A 20168-nucleotide genomic window follows, 5' to 3' on the forward strand; every position below is an offset into this window, starting at 1 on the left:
CAAGTTTTCCGTTCAGTCTTACAGTGACAAAAAATTCAACTACGTACGCCCTGCTCAGAGTATCCAAGAACCTACCAGTGGGTCTGAGGGTCATACACACAAATGGAATTTTCAGTACAAGTGGCCTGTCTGATCTGGGGAAAGGCGGGGTGTGAGTCTGCAGCACCTAGCATTCAGGGAGACCCAGAAACCTCGCCCCGCCCTCTTCTCCCATTGTGTTTGTCACAGCCTTGCCCCTCTTTCTCTTCTTGAAGATGGAAAAGATGCTGGTGGGCTGCTTTCTGCTGATCCTCGGACAGATCCTCCTCCTACCCGCTGAGGCCAGGGAGTGGCCTCCTTCCAGGTCCATCTCCAGAGGGAGACATGCTCGGACCCACCCTCAGACGGCCCTCCTGGGTGAGTGACGGGGCTCCACCTACAGAAGTAGGAAGAGGTGGTCGAGGGTGGACCTCCAGACCAGGGGATGGGTGTCCGTCGGGGCAGCTCTCCCAGCCCTGGGTCCCGTGTTGGGCGTGCTGGGGGAGAGGGCATCTCATTGGCAATGAGTGCATCCTGAGTTGAGAATGTGGTTGTACACGGGTTTTCAAATGAAATTAAACCTCTTCTATTGCAAAGCTTTTCAGTTAATCTGAAGCTCATGACTTGTCTCCAATAAGCAACGGCACTGAGTTTTTATCTGAAAAAGCCCTGGTTGGACTTACCTGGACAAGGGTGTTCTGAGAATTTTTTATTGGATTTGTCTGGCTAATCTGTGTTAATAATGCTTCCCTGCCTGGCAGAATGAGAAGTAGAGCAGGCGGGTTTGGGGAAGGTGGGAGCCGGCACAAGAGAGAGGTGGAATCAAGATATTAGAAATGGGGACTTCCCTGGTGGCGCAGCGGTAGAGAGTCCGCCTGCCGATGCAGGGGACATGGGTTCGTGCCCCGGTCCGGGAGGATCCCACATGCCGTGGAGCGGCTGGGCCTGTGAGCCATGGCCACTGAGCCTGCGCGTCTGGAACCTGTGCTCCGCAACGGGAGAGGCCACAACAGTGAGAGGCCCGCGTACCGAAAAAAAAAAAAAAAAAGATATTAGAAATGGAAAATGTTAGAGGTCTGTTAGGCTCACCCAGTGAACGTGTTTTCTTCAGGTGAATCCTTTTCTTTCTCCAAGAGGAAGGAAAGGTCCTGAAAACACACAGAATATAGATGTATGGGCCTGGTTCTAAACATGGGCTCTGGAAAGCCTAGGATGTGGGGGGTTAACAGGAAGGCTGGTCAGTGAAAGGATGGTGGGTTTTGGCATAGACCTGAGTTCATAGACCTGGCTCTGGTACTGACCAAGTGTGTACACTCAGGCAACGTGACCTCTCCGAGGTTCAGTCTCCTTATCCGTAAAATGGGAATGTTAATGCTGATCTTGGAATATTTTTGTGAGGAGAAAGCCAGATAATTAATATATGTAAATTATAGTCATGCAGTGAATGAAAGCTTTACCACAACCATCATTCCAGGAAGTTGTTCTCCAAAACTGTGTTTTATATTTGTACCCCCTAAAATCTCACCCCCTGTGAAGGCCACTGAGAAAACTGCCCAGTGCCTGGTCGCCTCAGCATCCGAAATGACAGAGACCAGAGGAACCAAAAGCTCTGTTTTGAGAGGTCAGAATCTTTACGGTGTTAACCTAAACAATGACTCCATGATGCTGGGCCCTCCATGTCTTTAGTCTCTTGAGAATCTGTTTCCATAGTGACATAAACATAGGACTTCTGCAAATGTGGAAAGGACTGGGGGATATTTAGTACGCTGATTAAAGGGTTTTTTTTTTTTTTTTTTGCGGTACGCGGGCCTCTCGCTGTTGCGGCCTCTCCCGTTGCGGAGCACAGGCTCCGGACGCGCAGGCTCAGCGGCCGTGGTTCACGGGCCCAGCCACTCCACGGCATGTGGGAACTTCCTGGACCGGGGCACGAACCCGTGTCCCCTGCATCGGCAGGCGGACTCTCAACCACTATGCCACCAGGGAAGCCCTAAAGGGTTTTTTTAAAAACAAATTTCAAGATGATAAACATATACCATCATATGATAAACATATCTATCTATCATCTATCTATTATGTATCTATCATCTATCTATCTATGTATCTATCTATCATCTATCTATCATCTATCTATCTATCTTATCTATCTATCTATCTATCTATCTAGAAAGACAGAGGTGGTGGAGATATGTAGGCGTGTGTGTGGGGGAGAGAGAGAGAGAGAGAGAGAGAGAGAGAGAGAGCTGGAAACGCCTGATTCCTAGATCAGCAGCAGCGATTACACAGTTGGGTTTCTGATGGGGATGCTTTCGGAATGAGCCTCTACACTCTTAGCCAGAAAAGCATACTCCTCTTGGTGTCAAATATCTCTGCCCCCATGCCGTCCCCACCCCTTGCCTCTCTCTCTCTCTCTTCTCTCCCCACCTCTGACACATACTTGTACACACACATGCACACAAACACACACACTCACACACTCTCATACCCCCTCCCCCCGCCACGGGGCATCCCCTAGTTGTCAGCATTCACTGCCCTCTCCTTCACCCTGAGCTCATGCTCTGAAGTAGAAACCCCTTGTCTTCGGAGATAAAAGATCCTGTTTTGCTAAGGGCATCCATCCCACGTCCAGTATCCCCCCCTCCCCTTTTCTCATTTTGTAGGAGAATGTGTCAGGGACAAAGAGGGGGATGGGATGTGGCACATCTCTGCCCGCCAGGGGATGGCGTGGCCGCTCTCTGACATGCTGGAGGGCTGCTTGACTTGGGAACAGGGTGAGTGAGTGAGAATCGTGAAACCAAAGGCCAACACCGCAACTCTGGCCTGGATCCTCTAGTGCCATCTGCTTTTGGTCTACCTTTGACAGCGAACAGAGATGGAGAAGCTATGCTTGTTGTGGTCCTTGCCCTGGTCACTGTTTTTGTGGCAGATCATTTTGGCTGTATTTGTGCTATCCACTGCATGGTGTATCTCCCCAGTTACTTGCTTACATGGGGTGTCTCTGAAAGTTTAACAGAGTAGAAGCAGAATTGTTTCTTAGGTTAATTTTTCATTTGAATTTTCTGATTTTTAAAAAAATATTTATATTTATGTCTAAATTCAAGTCAGAGGCCCAGTAACAACTTGAGCCAGTTAAAAAAAAAATAATGCAGATATTTATCTGCCCTCCTGTGAATGTTTGCACGTTGCTCGGGCGGTAGCCTGTGATGTGTGGGCTTCCCTTCTACTTCATTCATTCATCTGGACTTTCTGCTTTGTGCCAGACATGAGGGGGTTAAAGAACAACCACCATCAGGAAGCACTTGTGCAGTGGGGGAAACAGACATGTAAAAAGGTCATTAATTTGGTGGAGTCGGTGTGCAATGGTAGAGGCATAGCTAAGTTAACAGCTCTACTCTGCCTGCTGTAGGCTCAGTATAAGAAGGTGGTCTCAGGACCCTTGTACACTCAAAACTTATTGAGGATACCAAAGAGCTTTTATTTTTGTGGGTTAAGTCTACTGAGGTTTACTGGATCAGAAACTGAAATGGAGAACTTTAAAAACTATTAATTAGGGGCTTCCCTGGTGGCGCAGTGGTTGAGAGTCCGCCTGCCGATGCAGGGGACACGGGTTCGTGCCCCAGTCTGGGAAGATCCCACATGCCGCGGAGCGGCTAGGCCCGTGAGCCATGGCCGCTGAGCCTGCGGGTCCAGAGCCTGTGCTCCGCAACGGGAGAGTCCACAACGGTGAGAGGCCCGCGTACCCCCAAAAAAAAAAAAAAACCAAAAAAACCCCTATAAATTAATTAATTTTAAAATAACAATAATAAACCCATAACCTAACCATAATGTAAGTAAAAATATTTGTATAATAATATTTTCTAAATTAAAAAAATTGTGAGAAGAATGGCAGGATTTTACATTTTTGCAAATCTGTTCAGTGTCTGGCTTAATTAAAGACAGCTGGATTCTCATTTCTCATCCATTCAGCCTTTCATGAAATATTGTTTTGGTTGGGTTACATGAAGAAACTATGGCCTCACACAGACATGTAGTCAGAAAAAGAAGACGTTTTTTAATAGCCTTTTCTTGTGATTATGGATATTCTCCGATAGGACACCAAAACTTGACAAAAGGTAGTTCCTTAAAGGTTAACTGCAATGTGGAATCTAAAACCACATCAATAAACATTTCGAACGATGTTCACACATAAGAGAGAGTATAAAAGGCAAACATTAGTACTGTTACAAAAATAGTTTTGATCTCATGGACCCTGTGAAGGGGGTCCCCAAACCACACTTTGTAAATGGCTGGCTTCGGGAAACGTTCCTAGGGAAAGTTGAGGCCACGTGGAGCTGGGAGATGAGCTGGCAGGAGAGGGGTGAGGATGGAGCACGGAGGCGGGACCTGGTGAAGCCATCAGGGTACCCTGTCTGTCAGGCAGGTAGTCTGAGCTGGGGACAAGCCCAGAGGAGTTGGGAACCAGCTCACTTAGGACCTCAGGGGCTCCGACGAAAAGTCTGGGCTTCATGCTGCAGGGGTGGGAGCCCCTGGAGGACTCTCAGCTGACAACAGTGGCGATCACTGCTGACTCCTTTTCTACCCCCTACTGTGCCATCTGGACTGCCTTAGCCTTCCAGGGCTGGGGCAAAGGGCAGGGAGAGCCTGCAGTCCCAGGCCACCAGGAAAACCAGTGAGCACATTCTCCAACTCAAAGTCCCTTCAAGGCAACTATGCCGGCTGGTGGAGTTGGAGCCGCAGGGTGTGCTGTACGCAGAGCCTAAGCTCATGGAAACCTTCAGGTTCTTCCCTCTGCACCCATCCTGCATCAGTGGCACCCGTCCCCTCCCAGACTCTTCCCTAAGGTCCCCTCAAGGTGGTGCTAACTGGAAGTCCTGTTGCTTCCCATCCTTAACTGCTGCCTGCTTTGCTTGTGCACATTTTTCTCTTTACTATATCACAGTCATATGGGGGTGGACCTGTCGCCAGGGCAACCAGTGGGGGCAGATCAGCCTTTTTGGAAACCTTCACCCTCCTTGCCCAAACTCCCACTGTACTGGTGACTCCCCTCACTCCTGGAATGAGAGCACACACTCAAACTGTCTGCGCTTCAGCCCACTGGCTCCCCTGTTTCATCTGTCTTTTACCAAGTCTTGTTGACATGTGCTTTCTTTTCTAAATTTACCAGCCTATCTCATTTTATTTCTACTTCCTCTCCCTATAATAGATTCCCCTTTTGGATCAATAGCACTCACGAAGAATTCATGTTTTTTTTTTTAATATTAAAAAAATTAAATTTGAAAGGAGGGTGACCCCATAGTGTGTTCAAGGGATGGTGGGAGCTGACACTCCCTCCCCCCACCCACTCTGCTAGGAAAAATTCCAGAGGTGTGCGAGGGCGGAGGTCACAGGATTTAGTGAAATTTCTGCATAGCAGTTAATTTACTACTTAAAAATAAAGCTAATAAAGCTAATCTAAGAACTCACTGTATACAGCCCCAAATTCTGTTCCTTGGAAACCACAGTACATTAGGAGGCATTTATTTTCAGTTCTGCATACATCTCTAGTGAAACCTGACATCAAAACATGGGTAAAAATGCAAAAATGTGTTTTGTATGAGGAGCTGAAACCGCCTAGGTTAGCAGTGTGGCTGAAGGAGTTGGCTGGCATGAGCGTTAAGAATGTCCTGCTCTGGATTGCCAGTGGAGGTTTTCGCCTAGGTTGATAATTATTAACATTTTCAAGCATTGGCTGACAGCAAATGAATTTCCACATCCTGAAACAATCCCCCTAATTGACATTTGTTGGCACCCTCCGTGAAGGAGGAAAAGCAGATGCCGGAAGCTCTCTGAGCTTCTGGTTTCTGGAAGGACAGACCCATTGAGGCCACCGGTCTTACATGCCCTGAAGCCACTTGGTCATGGATGCAACTTTTGTCTCCTTCCCTGAGCTTTCCAGGGCTTTGTTCACCCTCTTCCTTCTACCTGGAGTATCTTTCCTTGGCCAAGGCTTGTTATCAGCCAGGGCCAGGCCAAATGCCACCTTCTCCTGCTGCCAGCCAGGCAGGACCCTCCCATCCCGGGATGGGCCACATGCACTGCAGGTCCTCTACCAAGCTGTCAACCCTCTTTGCCTTATTCTGAGGGGTAATAACGGCACATACCCGAGGATTCCTATTCTGGTTATTTTTGTACTTGCCTTGTTTTTAGTACCGGATTGTACACCCTTGAAGAAAGGGACTGTTTTTCATGTCTCATGACACCTCTGGAGGTACTGAGCCCCTGTTGTGAGCAGGGACAAGCTAGCTCACTTGATCTGTAAAAAAAAAACCACTGCAAGGTGGTTATTGGTTTATCTCATTTTCAGACGAGGAAGCCAAGGCAAAGAGAAGTAAAGCGATCTGGCAAACTTGTTAAGGCTTCTGAAAACCTAGAATGAAAAGGTGACCTTCCGCCCCTGCCCCCGCCCCTCGCCCCAGGAGAGGATGCGTGACTCAGGAGATGTGTGTTTGAGCAAAGAAAAAGGCACCTCACACTCGAGCTGGCTCCCCGACCAGGAGTTTTGAGAAGAAGAGGAAATACCCATCAGTATTTGGAGCTGCGGCTGCTCCTAAGGGAAACACCGGGGTCGCCGACCTCGAGCCCCTGCTTTGGCCCCGCCCACGGCGAAAGCTCCGCGCGTGTGTTGGACCCCTGAGAGGATGAGGCGTACAGGTGGCTGATTTCATCCTCTTGTGCATGGTTTCAGCCTCTTAGCAAGCGACCCGGGGCAAGCCGCTTTTCTTCTGAGGTGGCTGAAGTCAGGGATCCTTCAGGTCTCGTCTGGGACGTGGTGACATCACCGATTCCCGCCTTCCAGTTGTCCCTTCTCTGGTTCCCGTAGTGAACCCTCCCCCCCGCCCCCCATGCAATCTTTGGCTTTCTTTCCCTCTCTGCAGGTGAGAGGGAGAAGCTTTGAGACAGAGAGAGTGGGGCAACAGAATCAGGCAGGAGGCGGCGGCGGGGGGCGGGGTGGGGTGGGGGTAAGGATCAGGAAACTGAACAGTGGTTCCCAAATTTCACTGTGTGTCAGAAGCTCCTGAAGGGCTCGCTGCACTCAGACCACTGGTTCCCATGCCTGGAGTGTTTGATTCAGTAAGTCTGGGTTGGGGCCTGAGAAATTGCATTTCTGGAGACCTCAGTTTGAGAACCTTCGCAGAAGAGAAATCTGGGAGGTGGGGTGGGGATGGGCAGGAGGAAAAGGTCTTAGGAAGAGGTGCTGTGGGGCACGAGCCAGATGCAGGATGAAAAACATTTGCTTAGAAAATTGCAGCTGGAGGGTATAAGCAAACTGTAAGCCAGGTCAATCAACCCTTTCTGGGGCTTTAAAAATAAGCTGTTAACATTTTTCTACCTAAGGGGAGTTAGCAAAGGGGGGGGGGGGACTCAAGCCTCTTACAGCGCAGTGATTAACACATATCTAAAGAATCCAGTGGCTGGCGTGTGTCTTTATCATTATGACTGTTTATAAAAATGAAGGTTGATGCGTAGAGCTTATTGAATTGTCTTAACTATAGCAAAGGATTTTTATATTTATTTATGTTTGGCTGCATTGTGTCTTCGTTGCTGCACACGGGCTTTTTCTAGTTGTGAGGAGCTGGGGCTACTCTTCGTTGCGGTGCGCGGGCTTCTCATTGCGGTGGCTTCTCTTGTTGCGGAGCACGGCGCGCGGGCTTCAGTAGTTGTAGCTCACGGGTTTAGTTGCTCTGCGTCATGTGGGATCTTCCCAGGCCAGGGATCGAACCCGTGTCCCCTGCAGTGACAGGCAGATTCTTAACCACTGTGCCACTAGGGAAGTCCTGTAGCAAAGGCTTTTTAAAAAATAACCCCTTTTGGGCTTCCCTGGTAGCACAGTGGTTGAGGGTCCGCCTGCCGATTCAGGGGACACGGATTCGTGCCCCGGTCCGGGAGGATCCCACATGCCGCGGAGCGGCTGGGCCCGTGAGCCATGGCCGCTGAGCCTGCGCGTCCGGAGCCTGTGCTCCGCAACGGGAGGGGCCGCAGCAGTGAGAGGCCCGCGTACCGCAAAACAATAAATAAATAAAATAAACCCTTTGAAGTAAAATCACCCCCCTCCCTTTTATCAGTCCCCCTCTATGCATCCTCTGTAATACGGTCGGGATGGAATTACGGACCTGATGGAGGGACTGTCATGGCTGCTGCTCAGCCCAGATGCAGAAAGTACATCTCATCTCATCCCTCCCTGCATGTGCTCTCTGTTTTAGGTATAAACTAACGTCTCTGTTATCATTCAATTTTTAGAAACTGTAGGAAGTGAATTCTTCATTCCAGTCTTGTGATTAATACTGGGAAAACTCCAAAAAGCATTAGTATCTGACTTCTAACAAGCCACAGAGTTAAAAGCTTTCCTACCCAATGAATGTATAACTTGATTCTTTTTTCTTTTACAGATTCTCTCTCTCACCTTCTCTTCTCTAGTAAACTCTTTATCCCCTGCCTTTTCCATAACTTTCCATTATCGCTTCCTCTCCATTCACTCCCTCCTTCAGTTCCAGGATGTTTGATCCTCAGCTTGCTCATGTGTTTGGCACCTGCAGTGTGTATACGTGGGGGGATGGGGTGGAGGACGTCCCCTCGGTGGGTGACATAGCCACCGTTCTTTTCTCCTCTTTGATGACTGCTGTTCTTGGGGGGCGAGGCATACAGCCTTACCCCTCTGGAGCCAATTGTGTCCCAGGTTTCCCCACCTGATTTTAATAATGACAACAGTGGTAACGATGGCTGCCCGTTTTGGGGAAACATCTACTATGTGCCAGGCACTGTGCTAGGCAGTTCACCCTTCCCTTCATGATATTATTATCCCCATTTTACAGATGAAGAAACTGAGGCTTAGAGAGGTTAAATGTTTTGCACAAGGTCGTGCAACCACTGAGCAGCAGAGGCGGGGTTGGAGAAGCCAACATAACATTTCCTCTGCTCAAACCCTTTCTGGCAATCCTACCTCCTCTGTTTCATCCAAGCGAATTGGACTCATCTTTCGGGTCTATGTGGAAGCAGCCCTAATCTTCTAGGTTGGGGTACCCCACATCACATCCCCGCAGCATGCCTGTCTGTCCCAGCCCAGTACTTGTCAGCCTTGGTAGTGATTGATTGCTGGCGTTGATGTCTGTGTTGTATTGGTGATGCTAGTAACATGCCAGGTACACGACAGACACTCAGTAAATTCCTAGAGAAGGAGAAAATGAACCAACAAATGGGCAAAGAGGAAAAGTCTCTAAAGCCAGGGCATGCAGAAAAGAGTTGAAAGACCTGAGGATGTTTAGTTTGAAAAAAAAAAGTGAAGATGAAGGGCTCTCTGAAGGCTGTGTTATGGCAGAGTTTGACTTGTTAAGACCTTAAAGAGGAGACGCGGACCCAAATACCTGTGCTTTTTTTTAATAAATAAATTTATTTATTTATTTTTGGCTGTTTTGGGTCTTCGTTGCTGCGCACAGGCTTTTTCTAGTTGCAGTGAGCGGGGGCTCCTCTTCGTTGTGGTGCGCAGGCTTCTCATTGCTGTGGCTTCTCCTGTTGTGGAGCACGGGCTCTAGGCACGCAAGCTTCAGTAGTTGTGGCTCATGGGCTCTAGAGCGCAGTCTCAGTAGTTGTGACATACAGGCTTGGTTGCTCTGTGGCATGTGGGATCTTCCCGGACCGGGGCTCGAACCCGTGTCCCCTGCATTGGCAGGCAGATTCTTAGCCACTGAGCCACGAGGGAAGTCCCAATACCTGTGCTTTTAAGGAGACAGATGTTTCTTCCATATGAAACTTTGTAGCCCCTGGATTAGCCCCGGAAATGAACTGGCTCCTCAGGCTTCAGGGATATGGAAGGCCTTGTGTGCAGGGGGTTAAGTAAGGCTCTCATCTGCAAACCATCACATTCCAGGATTCTGGGGAGGCGCTTGGAGAATTAGGAAATGAACTCAAAGATAAGGACTTTCTCCTCTATTAAAAAAAAAAAAAGCTAAATATTTGGTTTCCAAGAAAAATCTGCCTTAGGAGCCTTTGAAATAACATTTTTTAAACAAGGGAGAAACTGCGAAATTTTTAGTGATGGCAACATATAATTTGTTGAATACCTGGGTTTCACTTCTGGCAATGTTCACCGAATGAGTGAAAGAATGATTACAGGTATATTGCCTTAGCTTTTTTGGTTAATTTACGTAGAGCTTGCAGTCAACAAAAGTCACTAAACTTTTATTACAGGTGGCTTAGTATCATATAGCACAGCGGTCCCCAACCCTTTTGGCACCGGGGACCAGTTTTGTGGAAGACAATTTTTCCATTGATGGGGGTGGGGGATGGTTCAGGGGTAATGTGAGTGATGGGGAGCGGTGGGGAGCAGTGGGGGCAACGGGGAGTGGCAGATGAAGCTTCGCTCGCTCGCCCACTGGCTGCTCACCTCCTGCTGTGTGGCCCAGTTCCTAACAGGCCGTGGACTGGTACCAGGGTTTGGGGACCCCTGATATACCAAACTATTTTTTTTAAACTTAAGTGGAATACTTAAAATTCTTTGTATTAAATTTTATCTTCTTCATTTAGGTTCATCATTCTCAACTCATTTATTTTTCCTCCTTAACTTAGCAAGTTTGAATCATTTGCAAATTTGATGAAATGTTTTCTGTATCTTTCTCCAAGTCCCCACTGAAAATATTAAAAGATATTTTATATTCTTTTGAAATGATTATAAAGAATAATCATCTTTACTTTAAAAATTCATGTCTAAATATTTAATGTCTATTAGATACTGAAACTATCAATACAAGGAGAGTTAGTTCAAACGTTGCCTGAATAATCAATCCATAAACATTTCATGTATTCTTGAGAGGAAATATTATGGAGACTTGAGTTGTATATTAGTTTATTAGGGCTGCCATAACAAAGTGACACAGACTGGGTGGCTTAAACAACAGAAATTTATTTTCCCATGATTCTGGAGGCCAGAAGTCCCAGGTCAAGGTGCCAGCTGACTGGATTCTTGGTGATGTTGCCGAACGAACGCAAGTGTGTGTGCCAGAGACACAGTGAGGCCAAACACCAAAACATCGTAGTCTGGAGCAGAGGAAGGTTTATTGCAGAGCCGAGCAAGGAGAACGGGTAGCTCATGCCCAGAAAAATCCCTGAACTCCCTGAAGGGTTTCAGCAAAGCATTTTTAAAGGCCAGGTGAGCAGGTGAGGAGGGGCGTCCCAGAGCATGTGATCAGCTCATTCACACTTCCCTTATTTGTTGATGGTGAGGTAGCAGGGTGGTCAACATTATCAATCCTTAGGTGCCAGAAGGTCTGGGGGCTACTTGCTCATGATTATCAAGTAGTTAAGTTTTTCTGTTTGGGTGGTGGTTTTTAGTATCTGAAAAGCTCAGGAAATATGCATGAGATACTATTATCTGGGTACTTCAGAGAGGAGCTAGAGCAGAGGATATGGGGAGGGGTCTGTCCCAGGAAGGCCCCATAGGGTCCTGCTCAGTTACAGTGAGGCCTCTCATCTGGGCTTGCAGATGGCCACCCGCATCCTGTGTCCTCACATGGGCTTCCCTCTGTATCTGTCTGCGTCCACATTTCCTCTTCTTATAAGGACGCCAGTCATATTGGATTAGAGCCCACCCTAATGATCTCTTTTAATCTTTATCACCTCTTTAAAGACCTTATCTCCAAATACAGTCACGTTCTGAGGTAGTAGACTTCAACTTATGAATTTTGGGGACACAGTTCAGCCCGTAACAAGCTGCTTTGCTTCCTGCTTTCCCAGTTTGTGGAGCACAGTATGTCTTCTCTGACATGTTCCTAAGTAGCCTCTTTTTCCTTTCTGTTCCCTTTATCTTCCCTTTCAGGGTGGTATAACTGTTACTGACGTACTCCAGGGAAGCATGTTCAAAGACTTCAGTGGTGTGGTACTTATTAATTTACCACATTTCTGAGTCTTTAAAGCAGATTGGACAAGCCCAGGGGGTTGGGCAGCCAATGTCCTTGGGCTGCAGATGGGAAACCAGTGCAGTCTAGCCAGGATGTGAAACCAAGTCCGGGTAAGATCTTTCAAAAGCCAGGAATTAAAACCACTAGCTCAGACAAGCTTCCTTTCAGTATATCCAGAGGAGGCTGATTTATAGGGAAAGATGAAAGGAGAAAGGAGGGCAGTGTGTGTATTTTGGCGGTTCACAGGATGGTGGGGCTGAGAAAGGAGGAGGAGGGAGAAGTTATCGTAAGCCCGCAGGCAGTCAGTGAGTGAGAACATCAAAGAGGAAGCTGGACGGCCAGATGTACAAAGAGCTGGTGCAGGGGAAGGGGCTGGGGGAGAAACAGGAGGAACGTAAACATCTGACCGCTTGGGCTCAGAGCCAGGAGGGGCCTTTGGAAAGGCACGATGGAGTAGGTGCAGTGAGGGGCATTTGGCCATGAGAAACCCTGGGAGGATGAGCCCCTGAGGCTTTTACAGTCAAGTTGGACCATGAAGTAAACTGCAGAGGAATCCTGTCCAAGGGGCTCAGGTCTGGCCAAGCCTGTGAGAGGCTGCTTTCCATCTCCAGCTCTTAATTCCCCAGGCCTGACACTGGGCCTTCTTCCAGTCTACTCCATCCATTCATTGAATAAATATGTTAAGAGAGTCCCCATGTTCCAGGCGCTGTGCTAAGCCTGGTGCAAGATGAAGGATTCTTATATCTTTGGGAAGCATCCCCTCCTCCCACGGTACCATTCACCCGTATGCACTGGTGCCAGTGTCTTGTGGCTGTCCTGGGTGTGATTGTCCCAGCCGCTGAGGGTAGCAGGCTCCTTGACTCCCCTCTTCCAGTCAAACTTGAATTTGTCTCCAGAATGAAAAGGAATAGGTAGACCACGCATTTTACCTAGCTGTTTTTCTCTACCAAAATAGTTTAGTTCTAATACATTATGTTTCGTTTCATAATTTGCCTCCGTTTTATCATTTATTCATTCATTAAAGGAACACGTGTCTTTAGGGTTTGGTACACATTCCACAGTTTCAGGCAGCATGGGTCTTCTGGGGGGAAATTTGTATAGGATCAGTGAGAGAAGACGTCCTCAAGAGCTAGTAAAACTTACACCTAAAACCATCTAGGCTGGATGCCTTCTGTAGAGAGGATATATTTGACAACTCATTCAATTTCTTTAAGAGTCATTAGTGGGTTTAGGTTTTCTGTTTCTTCTTGAGTCTATTTAATAATTGGTATTTTCCTTAAGATGATCTGATTTGTCTGTATTTTCGAATCTGCTGGCATACATTATAGTTCATAAAACTATGTTTTTGGGCTTCCCTGGTGGCGCAGTGGTTGAGAGTCCGCCTGCCGATGCAGGGGGCGCGGGTTCGTGCCCCGGTCCGGGAGGATCCCACGTGCCGCGGAGCAGCTGGGCCCGTGAGCCATGGCCGCTGGGCCTGCGCGTCCGGAGCCTGTGCTCCGCAGCGGGAGAGGCCACAACAGTGAGAGGCCCGCGTACCGCAAAAAAAAAAAAAAAAAAAAAACTATGTTTTTGCACGGGGCATGGTATTCTTTAACAAAGGGGGCCCAGTGTTTTGTTCCCATAGTTCACAAAGATCTGAGCAAAAATTCTGAAGGAACCCTGAGCCCTGGGGGACGGGTGTGCAGGGGATGGGGCAGACATCTTCACGGACTCTTAGGTTTCCCTGATACTACCTCGCATTTACAACAGAGCTTTACAGCTCCTGATGCTTTCCTTACCTCCCTTTCCCTCACAAAGCCCTTGAGAGGCCGATTTTATAATAATCCCCAGCTACAGATAAGAAAAAAAAACTTACCAGAGATGTTAATTTATCCATAATATTCAGATGAGCCAGAAATCACCGCTAGATCGCACTGTTTTAATTAGAAGAGAGTTCAGAGATCATCTCGTTGAGAGGTTTTTAACCTGGGGTCCATGGACCTCCAAAGATCCCTTGGATAGACTTCAGTGGGTCCGTAATTTGGATGAGAAAAAAATAACATCCTTTTTCACTAACCTCTGACTGCAACTTAGCATTTCCTTCTATTATAATTGTAAACCACAAACCACAAAGTAGTAGCAGTGCCGTCTCAGCAGTAGAGACCACAGATCTGTTCATGGCACATTATCGTCGTGAGAGAGAACTCAGAATAGTGCTTTCACTCACCACTACTTCAGAATTACACTAGTTAGTAACCCGTCTTTTGATCTTGTTATTTAGTGTAATTTTTTAAAGTCAGTATGTTACTGTATCCACAGTTCTTTTTCTTTTTAATATCTTGATGCACTGTAGTTCAAATAATTGGCCTCCTTTCTCATCCTTTGGATTTATTTATTTGTTTATTGTATTAATATATACATAAAATAAAATTAACCATTTGAACCATGTTAAAGTATACAGGGGACACGTAGTTTTTAGAGGACAGGAGCCCACTGTGTCCCCCTTTGCCTGACAAAGTAATAAAGCTATTCTTCTCTACTTCACCTCCCGCCCCCAAAAAAGGTGTACAATTCAGTGGCATTAAGTACATTTACACCGTTGTGCAACCATCATCACTGTCTATTTCCAGGACGTTTTGAACATTTTCATCATCCCAAGTAGAAACTTTCTACGCATTACGAAATAACTCCCCATCCCTCCCCCTCCATCCCCCAGGAATTTCCTTTCTACTTTCTGTCTCTATGTTGCCTATTCTAGATACCTCACGTAAGTGGAATGATACCATATTTGTTCTTTTGTGTCTGATTAAGGTTCAGGCATGTCGTAGCATGTATCAGAACTTCATTCTTTTATTTATTTATTTATTTATTTATTTTTGCGGTACGGGGGCCTCTCACTGTTGTGGCCTCTCCCGTTGCGGAGCACAGGCTCCAGACGCGCAGGCTCAGCGGCCATGGCTCACGGGCCCAGCCACTCCGCGGCATGTGGGATCTTCCCGGACCGGGGCACGAACCCGCGTCCCCTGCATCGGCAGGCGGACTCTCGACCACTGCGCCACCAGGGAAGCCCAGGACTTCATTCTTTTTATGGCTAATATTCCATCATATGTATATACCACGTTGTTTATCCATTCATCTGTTGATGGACACTTGGGTTGTTTCCACCTTCTGGCTGCTTAAATAACGTTGCTATGAACACTGGCGTACAAGTATCTGTTTGAGTGTCTGCTTTCAGTTTTTTTGGATATGTACCGTGGATGGAATTGCTGGGAAACATGGTAATTCTATGTTTAACTTTTCCAAAGAACTGCCAAACTGTATTCCATAGCAGCTGCACCATTTTGCATTCCCACCAATAACGCACAAGAGTTCCAATTTCTTTACATCCTCACCAACACTTGTTATTCTCCATTTTTTTTCTAATTCCCATCCTAGTGTGTGTTGCATTTTATTCTGGACATCTAACAACTGTATTCTGAGAAGGGTTCACAGAGCTGGGCTTCACCAGACTGCCATGGAAGTCCCTGGTACAAATAAGGGTTAAGGGTGAGGGAACCAGAGTCCAGAAATATTCCTTTTTGCTCAAGGTGAAGTAATTGACCAGCAGCAGGGCTTAATACCAAGTCTTCTAGTGCTCAGGGGAGCCCTTTCCCCTCCTACCACATGGGCTGCTCTCATGCAGACGTTTGCCTCAGCCAGTGGTCAGACTGAGTCAGGGCTGGAACAAAGCCATCCAACCAGCCACTGAAGCTAAGGCCAGCCCCAAACACAGACGAGACGGACATAATCCGTGTCTGCAAACCGCTGCAGTGTAAAACTGCCACACACAACCACAGTAGCTATATTTTTATTTGTTCAACAAACATGGAGTGCCTTGTGTGAGTTCAAACACCATGTTCAGTTGGAGTGTCTGGGGGGCACCCAAAGCGACATCCCTTGGAGAAGCTAAACTGATAGTTTGGTTTACATGTTGAAGTTCAGGAGGGAGAAATAACCCTGCCTATGTTTCCTTTAAATACAGAATGGTGTCCTGAACTGTCGTTTCTCGATCAGGAGCCTCTGGTTCTGCAGAGGCAGCCTAAGATGGCTTCCTTTGCCCTGACAGTCTCATGGCCCCATTTTCTTACTGACCTTCCGATCAACCGTGGCTCCTGAACCTTTCCACACCTGCCACCACACTTGTCAGGTTGGTTTTACAAATAACCATAGCTAACTTTGAACAGGTGTGAGCTCTGGCTTTCCACTGTGTGACCATGAGTAAGTAGCAGAACGACCCTAACCCCAGTTGTCTCATTTGTGAAATGGGGGTGATAACGGCCCCTCCCTCAGAGCGGGAATGAAGATGGGATGAGATCATGCAGATAAAGGGCTTGGCCCAGAGCTTGGCATGGACTTAGCTTTCAATAAATGCTTGTTGCTGTTATTGTCGATTTTAAAGTTTATTTTTAAAACACAATTTGTACATTGCAAAGCGGTGTTAACTCTTCTGTGCTCCCACTCTACTGTGAGATCTTTAAAACTAGGAACTAGGTCTTTTCGTCTCTGGGTATAAAGCATCTGGTGTAGCAGCCTCACAATAATTGTGTACTGAATAAATGAATGAGAGATGACATTTATTAATATTATTAGTATTGTTAATTTTTATTGATCTCTTTGAGCACCTACTGATTTAAATATATAGTAGCAGTTTTTTTCTCTTTCACCCTTAAATCAGATATTGATCTTAGAGAAGGACGTCTAAAACATCGATTACGTGAGCATTTCAGAAAATACGTGTAATTAGCAAAACAGTTTAATACATTTTATTTTTAAAGTGTCAGAAGTTGTACCATCAGATCCATTCCTTCATACGTAGAACAAACGCATTTTTGTTGAGCAGCTACTCTATAGCAGGCTTGGCGTCAGTAGTGAAATCTCTGGGTATTAAGTAGGGTGCAATTGGAATAAGCTAACAGTGTTTTTCTTAAAAGATATTTGAATATCTTACAAGAAGTCTGGAGATCAGTGATTCCCAGTTCGTGGCAGTGGCTCAGCTCTATCTTTGAGGCCAGGGTTATTTCCAGCTGAAGCGGCCTCAGCCCAGGAGATTGGCTTTCCTTTCTTAGACTTCTGCCTTAATGATCACAGAATGGCTGCTGCAGCTCCAGACATCACATCCTTCCATGGTTATGGTCAAGGCAGGAAGAGAATAAGAGTGGAGGAAAGAGGACTTTTTTGTCCCTTCACTCACTCCGTTTAGCAGAGACCAAAATCTTCAGTAGACTTTCCCTTACTCCCCATAGGCCAAAACTGGATTGCATGCCTACTCCAGCTACCTCGTCTGGAGACTGGGATAACCAAGACTGTCTTCTTCCAGGAAGGAGTTGTTCCTGGTGGGGATGGGACCTGTCCTCGCAGAGATCATGGTCACTTTCTCGCTGCTTGGGATCTTAGCAAGGAAGCAGGAAGGGGATTCGTAGAGAAATGAAGTTTAAGTAGGCAACACTAGTGTCATCCCGTCTACTATGTTAAGCCATTTTCTTGAAGGTGGTGAGGGGACAGTCGCTGAATCCAGGGGAAGAATGTTCCAGGCTCGCCTGAAGTGTTTAGAGCAGCGATGCCAGTGCAGTGTGGCTCAGGGAAGTAACATGGGGACCTTGGTGAGTCGTTGTTAGGACTTTGGCTTTTCTCTGAGAGAGATGGGAACCGTCGGAGGGTTTTAAGCAAAGGAGTGACGTGCTCTCACTTGTGTTTAAAGGACTGCTATGGCTGCTGGATTGAGAACAGTCTGTAGAGGAACGAGGCAAAGGCCGTTTAGGAGGCTAACAACATCATCCCAGTGAGGGATGTTGGTGGAGGTGATCATCCCTGGAGTGTAATGAAGAACTAAGAATTATTTTATTTGTGGCAAGTTTCCCAAAACCTTCTTGAATAGTACCAGCTGCTGGGAATTTATGTAAAGCCTGCAGAGTACCTACAGTTACAGTGAGGGAACATTAATGTGATATAAAGTCATGCAGGTTGTACCCTTCTGTAGCTGCATGTGTACATTTGTTGTTTCCTGTAGATTAATCATCAAGAGTATGAATTCTAGATTCCTGCATTTGAATCTTGATTCTACTACTTACTAACTGTGTGACCTTGGGCAAATTACTGTAAACTCTCTGAGACTCAGTTTTCCCACCTGTTAAATGGGGATAATAGGTTGTTGTGAACGGTAAGGAGTTAGTGCATGTAGCATTATATTGATACATAATCGTTGCTCAATCAATATTAGCTATCATTATAGATATGGATATAACCACTTGTAAAGGTCAGGGAACATCCCTATTTAATTCATTTTACTTAAAACCATAGCATACGAGAGCTGGAAAGGAACTGAGAAATTATTTAGTCCAACCCTAGAGATCAAAGTAACATAGCCACCCTCCCCCCTCCAAAAAAAGAAGGTTATGTGGTCACTGTCACCTTGTGGGTGGAAGAATGGGGACCAGAACATGGGTCTCTGGACTCCCAGTCCATAGCAGTGCTTTCTTCGCTATGGCCATGTTGCTTCCATACAGCCCTCAACACAATACCAGGTGGAAATAATAATAATAACAAAAATAATTATTTGACTCTTACTTTGTGCCAGGCACCATTCTAAGTACTTTACTCATATTCACTTACTTAATCTTCATAGCACCCCTCTGAGGCAGGTACAGTCACTGTCTCCCTCTTGTAAAAGAGGAAACTGAAGGTTAGAGAGAGTAAGTAACTTGCCCAGGATGGGGAATGTGTGTGGTGTCAGGGAACATGGGCGGCCCGAGAGTCAGGAGGCTGCCCCACCTTTACCCTGCATGACCTTCTCCATTTGCAGAATACAGAAATTGAATCCAGCCTTTAAAGTTCCTTTTCAGCGTTAAAATTTGCATATCCTAAGTGCTTTGTGACGATCAGGTCTGATCATTTCATCATCATGAAACTTGCTGTCTTATTAACTGCTCTTCATCTTAATGATCAGCTACAAGAAAGACTATTTGTAGAACAGCCTAGAAACCAAAGTCACCCAGGCTGTGAGGGATTCCTGCAATGTTATTTCTGGTTTCCGTAGCAACCCTGGCATTGGGCATTAAGCTTAATTGAGTCAGCGGCAGCAGCTGGAGCCCAGTGTTCGCTCGAGCACCGAGAGTGATGAGGAAACGAATCGCTGGCTGGGTAGATTTCCTTTTGTGTAATATACTGTCTCAGTGTACTTAGGGGGTGGAAACCTACGCCAATTTAAGTAAGGATGGAGGAAATGAAGCATTGTATCAGAGTGGGGAGAGAGAGGACAAGTTTCCAAAGGACATGGTGATGAGAACAATCTAGGTTCCTGAAGCAGTCACTGTAGAGAAGATGAGGGGATAGGCAAACAGAGGCTTCAGGGGAGGGGAGGAAAGTTGGCCCCGCTTTCACAAAGCTTGGAGGGACTAGGTCTTCAGGTGAGCTTTGTGAAGAGGACTGAGTACGCCTTGTAGTTTTTTGTTCCAATGTATTTGGAGTTTTCATCGAGACCTTACTGTAGATGAGGGAGGCATCAAGAAGGCAGATGTATTGAGGAGTTGAGGGGACCACCAGGGCCAGTGCAGAAAACAAAGCTCTCTAGGTACTTGATTTTATCTTTTTATAAATTTATTTATTTATTTATTTTTGTCTGCGCGTGGGCTTTTTCTAGTTGTGTTGAGTGGGGGCTACTCTTCGTTGCGGTGTGCGGGCTTCTCATTGCGGTGGCTTCTCTTGTTACAGAGCACAGGCTCTAGGTGCAGGAGCTTCAGTAGTTGCAGCACGAGGGCTCAGTAGTTGTGACTCACAGGCTGTAGAGTGCAGGCTTAGTAGTTGCGGCGCACGGGCTTAGTTGCTCTGTGGAATGTGGGATCTTCCCAGACTATGATCAAACCCATGTCCCCCGCATTAGCAGGTGGATTCTTAACCACTGCATCACCAGGGAAGTCCCTCTCTAGATTTTTTTTTTTTAAACATGCACATTACTTTTTTTTGAAAATTAATTAATTTATTTTTTGGCTGCGTTGGGTCTTTGCTGCGTGCAGGCTTTCTCTAGTTGCAGCGAACGGGGGTTGCTCTTTGTTGTGGTGCACGGGCTTCTCATTGTGGTGGCTTCTCTTGTTGCAGAGCATGGGCTCTAGGTTCACGGGCTTCAGTAGTTGTGGCTCACGGGCTCTAGGGTGCAGGCTCAGTAGTTGTGGCACACGGGCTTAGTTGCTCTGCGGCATGTGGGATCTTCCTGGA

General features: G+C 46.7%; 1 protein-coding gene across 2 annotated transcripts in view; it reads left to right on the plus strand.

Moving 5' to 3' along the window:
- Positions 1–20168, plus strand: part of MATN2 (matrilin 2) — a 156022-nt gene that overhangs the window by 15721 nt on the left and 120133 nt on the right. For both annotated transcript variants that reach the window (XM_030862965.3, XM_030862966.3), the window contains exon 2: positions 255–396. In XM_030862965.3, coding sequence (XP_030718825.1) covers positions 255–396 — 142 coding nt within the window. The remainder of the gene's footprint in view (positions 1–254; positions 397–20168) is intronic.

This window comes from Globicephala melas, chromosome 17, assembly GCF_963455315.2.
Source record: "Globicephala melas chromosome 17, mGloMel1.2, whole genome shotgun sequence".
In the NCBI taxonomy this organism is placed as follows: Eukaryota; Metazoa; Chordata; class Mammalia; order Artiodactyla; family Delphinidae; genus Globicephala; species Globicephala melas.